Source organism: Apaloderma vittatum, unplaced genomic scaffold (assembly GCF_000703405.1).
Source record: "Apaloderma vittatum isolate BGI_N311 unplaced genomic scaffold, ASM70340v1 scaffold23827, whole genome shotgun sequence".
Taxonomy (NCBI): Eukaryota; Metazoa; Chordata; class Aves; order Trogoniformes; family Trogonidae; genus Apaloderma; species Apaloderma vittatum.
In genome coordinates this window covers 35,762-46,241 of record NW_009728186.1, presented here as the reverse complement: position 1 = coordinate 46,241, position 10,480 = coordinate 35,762, and the positions used below count along the sequence as shown (strand labels likewise).

The 10,480-nt window shown below is 47.1% G+C and overlaps 1 protein-coding gene across 1 annotated transcript in view; it reads left to right on the top strand.

Moving 5' to 3' along the window:
- The window catches only part of ACACA (acetyl-CoA carboxylase alpha), a 74,765-nt gene that overhangs the window by 35,697 nt on the left and 28,588 nt on the right, over window positions 1-10,480 (top strand). The window contains exons 26-29 of the mRNA XM_009874003.1: window positions 685-798; window positions 1,422-1,511; window positions 1,987-2,105; window positions 9,294-9,317. Coding sequence (XP_009872305.1) covers window positions 685-798; window positions 1,422-1,511; window positions 1,987-2,105; window positions 9,294-9,317 — 347 coding nt within the window. The remainder of the gene's footprint in view (window positions 1-684; window positions 799-1,421; window positions 1,512-1,986; window positions 2,106-9,293; window positions 9,318-10,480) is intronic.

Sequence of the window (10,480 nt, the reverse complement as noted above, 5' to 3'; positions counted from 1 at the left end):
AGGAAAGCTGACACTTCGGGGATCTCTCTTTTTATTTCAGAGCGTGGCTGTTGAAAATGAACGCGGTGTTTGAAGCTGCTCAGTGACCTTCTTTTTCCTTCAGGATTGTGTTTGTGTCCTTGAACCGTTCCGTTATTGAACCTCTCAGCAGCGTGCTGGGGATGGGGCTGCAGTCCTCGCGCGTGTCTTTATGATGTTGCTCTTTCACTTCATTTTCCCCTGCAAGCTGCTTCCCCTTCCTGTCCCCATATCCTTCATGTTGGGCATTTAATACCTGGCACTGGGGTCTCTTGCTTCCTCGGCTCGGAAGCTGTGAGAGGCGGTCTCCGTCACTGGCCTCCCCACAGCTGCCGCCTGCCAGATCTGCTTTCCAATTAACAGCCGGTCAGGCAATCCCCAGGACTGGCAGCTCTGCGGTGCTAAATCACATGCACTGATGGAACTTGATTGAAGCTGTTCCTTTTCTCCATGGGGAATTGCCAATAATAAAAAGCGAGCAGATACACAAATGAGGCTGGGGAGGGAAGAGAGTTTGCAGCATCGCCCAGGTGCAGAATTCACAGAAGGAATCAGTTGCCTCTGCTGGGATGGAGCAGACTGGTGCTACCTTGGAGGGAAGAGCCTCCTGCTGATGGCCCGGCGTAGCTCCCTTCACTGACACTCCTTGTGTTTGCTCTTTGCCAGGTTCTCATTGCTTCCCATTTGCCATCCTACGAGCTGCGCCACAACCAGGTGGAGTCCATCTTCTTGTCTGCTATTGACATGTACGGACACCAGTTCTGCATTGAGAACCTGCAGGTATCTACCAAACTCCTCGCCTTGTCTCTTTGCTCTCTTCTCACTGATCTAGGTGTTTCTGTATTAAACTTCACCTGTAAGCCCAAGGTCCTTGTGGCTGCTGGTTTCTAGCTTCCCTCTCATTTTCTCCTACACTGATACTAGAATGACCCCATCATAGTCGGCATCATCTTCAAGGGGGGCAATGGAAAGGGAGGTGATGATCTCCTCTCTCTGGTGACCAGCGATAGGACACAAGGAAATAGGATGAATCTGTGTCAGCAGGACATAGCAGGAATTCAGGGTGGACATTAGGAAAAGGTTCTTCACTGAGAGAGTAGTTGGAGGTGGTGACAGCACCAAGGCTGGAGGAGTTGAAGGGGTGGCTGGACGACACTCTGAGTTACAGGGTTTAGTTTCAGTAGTCCTGCGAGGAGCAGGGAGTTAGACTCGATCCTTCTGAGTCCCAACTTGAGATATTCTATCATTTAATGTAAAAAGGTCATAATCCTTGATAAACAACAGGAGAGGCGTGGAAATCAGAACGGGTCAGGCTTGAATTGGAATGTTTGCTTTTCTGCCTGACCCTGTTTGCAAGACAAACCTTTCTCTTTTAAAACTCTCCTTAATGTGATCTCTTGTAGAAACTCATTTTGTCTGAGACATCCATCTTCGATGTGCTGCCCAACTTTTTCTACCACAGTAACCAGGTAGTAAGAATGGCAGCTTTGGAGGTAAGTTATTCCCATTGAAAATATTTTTGACTTTTCTGTGGTTTTTGTTTTGGCTCTTTAATTTGTTTTGGGCGCTGTTATCCAGCAAGATTACGAGAGCTATAGATTGTCTGGAATCCTTCATACTTGGAGTCTGGCATTTAACAGCATTGATGTTCACAGTTGACTGAAATTTCAGATTCAAGTTATCTTATTTGCTTGAAGAAGACTTAGCTGGTTGGAAGGATTGAAAGTGAAGCTGCTGGCAGATAATGCGGTCAGCCCGCCCGTTGTGACCTGTACACACAGGTTGTGTCCTGCCAGCCTGGCCTTCCTCAAAGAGTAACTTTAAACTCTGAATTAAAGTTCTATTTAGATATTCATTTGGGGGTATGTGTTTGGTTTTTAATATTTTTGAGCTCTCTGGTGCATTGTTTTCTTTCTCTTCTTCCGCTTCCTTAGCAGAGTTAAGCTGATGGAGTTTCTCTCTAACCAGGTGTATGTTCGAAGGGCATATATTGCCTATGAGTTAAACAGTGTCCAGCATCGCCAGCTGAAGGACAACACTTGTGTGGTGGAATTCCAGTTCATGCTGCCTACCTCCCACCCAAACAGGTCAGATCCCGTGTTCAGGTGCCTTTGCAGTCTGAGGTTTAAGAGGGGCTACACCCTACCTTAGCCAAGAAAACTTGCAATAGGATTGATGGAGAAAGGGAGGCTCCCAGTGCTTCAAATACGCAGAAATTATGTAAGAGAAAACCCTGTGTTACCCAGCTCCTTGTCTTAAGTTATTTAAAGCCTCAGGAGCTGTGGGTGGTAATTTCTGCAGTTTGTTTTCATTTAAAGATGCTACAGTTATCATGTATTCTCTGAAGTTCAGCTTGTGTAGTAACTTTCCTCTGGAACTTCAGTTCTAGCTGAGTCCCTAGCCTCGCAATAGATGCAGTTCCAGACAGCATAATTAATTGCTCAGAATTTTAATAAAGAACAGTCAAACAGTCTCTGTCCCCTTCCTGCAGCGCTCCCCTGCCAGCCCTTTGTAACTCTTTGTGATTGGCTCTGCTGCTACTTTCAAACCTGCCTTTACAGGACAAGGTGAAATCTTTTCTAGCATGTGGCTTTCTGACTGAGAAAACCGAGATGCATGTATGAATGCATTTGGCAGAGAAATGCTAGAGGTGACATCCTTCGGTTTCCAGTCAGTATTTTTCAGAATGTATTTCTCATGGCTGCAACCAAAAGCATCGACTGTTCGCTGCCATCTCACAGAGGAAGGGTCGCATCTCCTTCTCTGTGCTAAGATAATTAAAACAAAAAACAAACCCCAAACCAAAAACCAGACAAACTCGCGTAGCCGAACAGCTTCAGCGTCAGCCAGGTTAGTCAGTTCCTGTGTTTTTTCGTTTGCAACAGGAGCTCAGGAGGTTATTTTAGACCTATTTTGGTTTTGTCCCAGGCAGTGGCTGGAGCCGAGAGGCGCAGTGAGCGGCCGTGGCCGCCGGGTGCCACTGTTGATCTGTGCTCGTTTGGCACCGTGCAACCAGCGCTGGTTTTCTCCTTTGTTTCCAAACATCTTTTTTCCCTGTTTTATTTTTGGTGGGGCTGGGCAACGGGGTCCAGTCTCGCTTCGTTGAGAACCCGTCAGTACATTTCATGAAATGATTTTCAGAATCTGGTTTGCTGGAAATGAATGACTGTCCTCAACAAGCAGCACAAAGCACTTGTGATACAAATGGGACGTGCATTTGGTCTCATCTGGTTCCTACATTTCTAGAATATTTGCAAATAATTGCATGCTATTTTTAGTAAACTTGTATAATGCCCTCTCCCCCGCCCCATCTTCCTCCATTTCTTCTCGTTGCTGGTCTCAGTTACCTCTATTGCTTGGGGGTTGTTTGGCCTGCCCGTGCTGACCGCTGCTGGGTTACTGTGCGCAAGCTTAATTGGTCAAGGTCAGCTGGAAGAGGAGAACTGTTACCTGTTTGGGAAACAGCTTCTTTGTCTTGAAATCTCCTTCCCGCTTCGTTCTGAATTCACTGGGGCGACGTTCTGAAGCTCCGTTCTGCTTCTCAACCATCAGCACCGCCGCTCATGGTTGGCTGCAAATGCATTGCGGTCCTTGTGCAGCGGCTCAAGGCAGGCTTGGGGACAGATTCACTGCATGCACAGGCAGGTTCGGGTCCTCTGGGTTGTGGCTCCGTCTGTTAGCGATGGATTTGGCTCCTGTTGCTTGACGCAGCTTCTTGCAGTCAGCATGTCCCTGCTTGCGTGGCTGTGGCATGTCTGGCTGCTGAAGCACAGCCCGTGGCAGGATACCCAGGGTCTCAAATCACTGCTGAGTGTGGAGTTCTAAGCTGGTTATAAAGTCAGACCTCATGTTAAACCCACGACAACAGAGATCTCAAAACTCTGACGTCGTCTTGCTTAAGTCTTCTTTGTTGTTCTTGATCATGTTCTACATCCATTGTATGTTTTCCTATATCTTTTAGTCTGAAAAGCTAAAAACGCATTCCAGGGACAAATCCCAAAGCCAAAATACTCCAGCTGACCAAGCAAAGTGTCCCTTGAGGCTCTGCGTGCTTGGGTCCTGGTGAACCAGATACCACAGAGCCTTGAAGAGAACATTCTCTTTTGGAGCTGGTGTTGCTTACATGTTGCCACACATTTTTCAGCACTTTATCAGATATTTTTAAGCCTTGGTCCCTTTTGTGTCTGTTTCCTGTGAACATTTAAGGGTCTGAATTTTGCTGGAGCAAATATTCCTATAGGGGAAGTGGCAAACCGATAACGGTTGCTAAATTTAAATTGTTTGTTATTGGTATTTGACCCTGCTATGCCTTTACTTAATTGTAACAGAAATGGTCTGACTAATGACAGCTAGGCAGACAGGCTTTGTATCTTTGGCCACTGAATGATTGCCGTCAGCTACCCACAGGAAAGCTTTACGTGGAAGCAGAGAGGGAAGAAAACTGTTAAATCTGCTAACAAAGTCGTAGAAACTCAACCTGCTTCTGGTGGGTCTCGTGGGCAAAGAATGTTAGGGGAATTATTTATTTAAATTAATAGAAAACATCCTGTTGTAAGAATCCCCACTGATCCCCATTGCAAGGGTGGGATGTAGGGAGAAAAACCGCTTGTCATTGAAACCGTAGAGGGCTTTGCAGATCCAGCCCAGCGCTCCTTATTGCCCAGTGCAAGGCAGATGAGGAGCACGGCGTAACCATCTGGTGCCTTTTGCAGTAAATGGAGTTAGCGAGCCCTCTCGGAGCAGAGGGCCTTGCGATGATCCAATCTGGAGGGAGCGGTGCAAGGGAATCTGCGGGATGCCCATCGCTCGGCGCTGCAGCAGGGCCCCGCAGACAACCGCTCGTGTGCGGAGCCCCTCGCGTTTGGCTGACCTGCCTCTCTCAGTCATGCAGGGTCCTGGGGAGAGAAGATGTGAGAAAGAAATGAGCCCTGTTCTGAGCTGTTCTTTGCTTCCCTCTTGTTCAGACTGCCCTGCTGAGATGGGAAGCTGGTGGAATATTGACTGGTGTTTAGAGAGTTCAGCTTCCTTTGTGAGAAGTGGCAAGCCAGGTGACAGACACTGAAAGGCCTTTCTTAGGTGTTCAGCACATGAAACAGTGCTTGCCTAATCTTAGCTTAAAATCTTCTGTTCAAAGAAACATTGTGTGTCTAGTATAGGCAAAGGGAATTATAGTGCTTTTTCTACAGAAGTTTTTTTTCTAATAATCCCCCTCTCCTCTCCTGCTTTTGAACAGCCTTTCATGTGTCTGAAGCTGTAAGGTTTAAATTAAACTGGGACATTGTCTGCTGTAGCCAGCGTTTGGAGCCTGCTGCAGAATCGTGCTGCTGCACTGCTCCTCCTAAAGCATCCCGTTCCTCGGCTCGCTGCATTCCCCCAGCCAGGCTGTTCAGCTGCTCTCTTGATCTTTCCTTCCCCGGTAGCAGATGTGCTGGGGGATCACAAGGGGAGGACTCAAAGGTGTCTTCCCACAAAAGAGATCCCTCTGTTTTACTCAGAGGCAGCTGTGTTCCCTCTGTCAGATGCTGAGACAAGCTCGGACAAGGCTGACTTAGAGATGCTGGATGTGTCTTTATTTTGGGATATGGCAGTGATACCACTGGGCTCTGCCTTCTGAGTATGTTGAGCCCTAAAGGAAAGTCAAGTATAACCCAGCCTGTTTTGCATTCTCAGATGCCGTAGCCGTGCCTTCCCAATCCATCTGTGCTTTGAGCCCTCCCGTGTGTTTTGTCCCACGTGCCACATCCGACAGCTGCCCTTGGCCTTGGGATGTCCTGGGTGATCTTGAGATGTCCTGGGAAATCTTGACCAGGATGTACTGTTGGAAGGTGGAGGCGAAGCAGGGTCTTAGCACTGCAGATTAAGACTTTAAGTTTTGGTAACTGGTTTAGCTTTAAAGCAAGTTTTACTTCTGAAGCTTGATAAATGAGACGTATGGTACAAGCTAAGCCTAGCTGCACGTGGAGTTGGGAATGCAGGCAGCTCAGCAAGCATGGATAAACTGGCAAATGCCTTACTTAAACTTGTCTGCGTTGAATTCATTCGTGGGACTGCATCCTGCTGTCCATGGTGCTGCCAAGGGTGAAATTCAGATCTTGTCGTTAGTTGCTTTGTATTCCCAAGGGTGCCATCAATGTGTCTCAACTATTTTGTGCTTGGTTTTGCCCGGTATCTCCTCCTCCTGTGCTTGTGGATGTTTGTTAACACCTTACTTGGGCTTTGATGTCCCTGATTTCAAGGCTTGAGAATGGTGCATGATCTCCCCTTTGCTGTCTCTTGGTGTTTTATCATCTATGGAGTTTTTTGGTTGTTCTTTTTTGTCAGCCTCTTCCTTAGATTACAGGTAGAAACCATTTTGAAGTCTGAAGGCCAAATTAAATATTGCCATTTCCGAACAATGCTCTTTGCAGAAGAGTAAGAAACCAAAACTCACACTTAAAGCAGAGTTTGTAGGTTACTACTACCATTTCACAGTGATATAAGATTCAAATTTCTGACACAAATGGAAGTGTTTTCCATTGCTAAAACAACCCGTCCTGTCAGTCTTTGGCTTGCCAGCACGGAGCTGGCTGCGCTGCTTGCGGCTCTCACCGCACAAGCCTGGAGATCCAAGTGTGTAACTCGCCTTGTATCATTAGGTAGCCTGAGGTCCCCTCCTTGGTGCAGGAGACTGGCCGATACTAGCTGGGAGGAGGGGAAAATAATTCCAGGACACCTGTAAATCCCTGCAGTTTCGTGCTGAGGGTTTGATGTTAATTAGACAGCAGGCAGCAGTAATGTGTTGCCGTTCCCTTGGCTTGCCTGTTTCAGAAAGGGCAAAATCTTCCAGCAGAGCAAAGAAGGGGCTGTTGAAGGGGCAGCAAACTGAATGGAACGCCGATAATTTTATGCAAATTGGACTTCAGTAACAGATTCAGCTTGGCTGAATCACAGAGGGAGCAAAAGAATAAGGAAAGAAAGAGGGAGAGGAAAAACTCAATCAAAATGTATGGTTTGAGGCATGTTTCACAGCCTTCTGTTTAGATTCTTCTACAGAAATGAGGAAACATAAGAGGAATGCCACTGGTCACAGCCAGTGGAATTGCTCTTTCTCCTGTGGTACTGCTGTTAATAACTACAAGTGGGTTATTCAGCCGACCTCTGCTGATTCCGCTTTGCTGCCTGATTTCAAAAGCTTTGCCCCACGCTGGCACTCAATCACAGCTTGATATAACCAGTGGCGCTTTGCATGTGTTGCCATCGTTTTCAGGAGGAGGTGTGGGGGGGAAACAGGAGGGGCAAGGACAAGCAAATTCAGATTCAGCCAGGGAGGTGCAAGGGGAATGTAAAGGCATTTTTATTTGCTTGAGCAAAAGGAGTGATTGTAACAGTAGAGCTTGGATCGATGTGGAGGAGATTCCCGGTAGGATCAGCTTCCCTCGTCAAGAAGGGCCTTTTTAAGTTCAGAAGAGATAGGGAGGAGGACCGGGGCAGGTGTGGTGAGGATGTTTCTTCCACAGCTTCGATGACCTGGAGGTGTAAAGCCAGCCCTGGAGTGTGTAGCGTGGAGGCTGTTCCTCTGTTCTTTTCTGACAGCTCCAGCCACTGGGTCTTCTGTTCTCCTCATTGCAATTCTTGCCGTAGTCTCTTCAGCTCCGTGCCGAGTGGCTGGAGAACGGTTCCTGGAGCAAGGCAACAGGGTGCCCTCTTTGAGACAGAAAGGAACATTTGTTATGCTGTTGGTTTGGTTTTTTTTCTCAGTTTTCTGAAAGCATTCCAGGGACCACTACACATGTGTACGCGGTGTAGGGGCCTTTCCAGAGTGTTTTTCCCAATGGGAGAACGTCGCGTGCAGCTTTCCGAGCATTTGCCAAGCTAAAAGAATAGTTTCGACCCCCTGAAGCCTCACGGCCCTTCCAATCCTAACCACAGGCTCTACAGCACAATGGCTCTCCCCACTTGAATTTGGAATTCCCCAAACGTTTCTCCCCATCTGGAATTTCATTTCCAAATGAAATTAAATACTTGTCTTATTTACCATTGAATGGATACATGTTTAGGCTGTTTTATGCTTTCTCCTGTGGAACTTCTTGTGCCTCTGCCAGGAATGCACCAAACATGCAGCCGTGTAGTTGCTCTGCTGTGACAAAACCAGTTTGAGAGGAGGTGCAACCAGTGGATTTAGCAGTGTGAGCATGGACATACACTGGTCGTTCAGCACCGAGACCTCATACCCAGTAATTTGAGCTCTTGCCTGTGGTGAAGGATGTTAAGAAAGTCTGTGGTTTGATCTCCTAAGAGTTTCTGCAGGGAAGGGGAGGGCGAGTGGAGGGTTTGGTGTTCAGGGAGTTACACGCTCCCTGAAGCTTTGCTTTCGATCTTTTCATGTTTGCCAATCAATTTGCACAAGCAGGTATTTTCTTTCAGTTTAATCTTTACTGTTTTGAATGTCAGGCCACAGCAATTTCTGCGTCTTGCATGGAGCAATACGCTGCCTTACGCTTCCGTCAGTGTCGCTAACGGGCTAGACTGTTCTGTTCTTACACTGGTTTGGAAATGTGCCCCTCGACTCCTCTCTGTCCTAGGTGCATCACCGAGCCTCAGCATGCATGCAAATATGTGAAAAGTTGGGCTGATGTTGTAAAAAGGAGCTGTAATGTTTCCTTAAAATTACCCTTAAGTTCTGCTTATTCCTTTTGGTATCGAATGCTGAAAAATGCAAAGCACTATGTGGCGTTCACACACGTTTGCTTGATTCCTGCATTGTTGGGGAAACCGGGGCGTGGGCTGCCACTTAGTGTAGGGGTTGGCAATGAGAATTTGGCTCATTTTCCTGAACCTCTTGCAATCTTCCCGTGTGACACGGGCTCTTTTTGCCTCTGTGCTGCTTGCCCTTCGGTCAGGGAGCGCAAACTCCCCGCTCTTGCAACCCCTTCCGCCCCTCCCCGATCTTGCTTGTGAAGCTCACTGGGTGTATGCAAAGGACTTGGAGAGGGCATGACAAAAAGTGCTCTAGAAGTGCAGGGGACCACGCAGGGATGTGTTTTCCGGGGGGATATTATCTGCATGTCACCTGCATGGTCCGTGCTCATTCCCGTGGCAGCTGTGACAAGCGAAGTCAGGTGGTGGGTGCCTTCTCAGGGGCAGTGACATAGAATTCTGCCTGATACCCGATGGTCGACAAATTTCGGTTGAGTAAATTGTAAACTTGTTGCTGGTCTGTGTATCAGCTTGATGACAGTTCTTTATTATGGCTCTCACTAACCAATCTTTAACTAACTGTGGTTGTTTGATTACAGAGGGAACATCCCCACGCTAAACAGGTACGGTACTTGTCATCTTTTAAAATTTGAAAAGACAGACTAGAAAGAAGTAGCCTAGTACTTGATGTTTTAACATGTTTTGTTTTAGCGCCCTTACCTTTACTTGGGAAGCTCTCAAACATAACTCTGCTTTTTCCTTCCCTTTTCCTCTCCCTTTGTCTAAAACATGTTTTCAGCTTTTCCTCACCCTTAAAAAAAAGCTCTGCATGCAGCAATCTTTGGAAAGTAAATTTGCCAGATGACTCGGCTCATGTGCAGTATGGTACACAGCAAACGTCTAGCAGAGAGCTGGGTTTAGGGTCTCTTTTTTTGGAACTCCTTCCCAGCTGTTGACCCTCTGGTAGGGGGTCGCAGTGGATCAGGCGGTGACTCGCAGCCCGTTGCAGACCTGGTGCTACTCTGGTTTCCTGCAGCTAGCTTAGAATTTGTCGAGGCTGTTTCACCTCCCTCACCCCATAGATGAATCTACATCTCCAAACAGCTGACAGCATGTTTTGTTGTGTTTTGGACGCTAATTTTTTCTCTCATGTCTCAGTTTGAAAAGTATTCCTTGTTTTAAATAATACATGAAAAATGTCTACTGTCTTTTTGTTTAGTTACTGTTCTGTGGTATTTTTTGTATTGGTTGTAAGAAATGTACAGCAAGGCATGTCCTGAAAAATTTTTCTCTTTCAAAATGTGAATACCTGTTGTTTATTACTGCTTACGTACCTATTTAGGGAGGAAAAAAAGAAGTTAGAATGGGCTTGAAAGTCTCATGACACTTAATCAGAGATAAATTACGGAAACTTTAGACATGGAGAGCTATTAATCAAACGGATGATACTTGTTAGCAGTCCACTTAGGACCGTATCACAATGGTTTTCTGCCCGTGGAAAGAAAGAAATCTCAGTGGAGCGGGTCAGTAGCCGTGTCAGCAATCCACAGGGTGGTCCTGCTCTGGCTGCACCCCACGGCGCCTGCTGTGCTGCCGCTGGCTCCTCCGGCGTGGCTCCCGAGCACCTTTCTCACTCGCAAGTGCTGTGCTCAGTCAGCGCCCTGATCTGATTTTTTTTTTTCCCCACTGCCTTCCATCTCCTACTGTGGTGCCAGCTGGGGAGGACAGAAACTTAACTTCCTTCATGTCCTTCCTAAGCCCCGGGGAGAGTGGAGCTGGTGAGAGC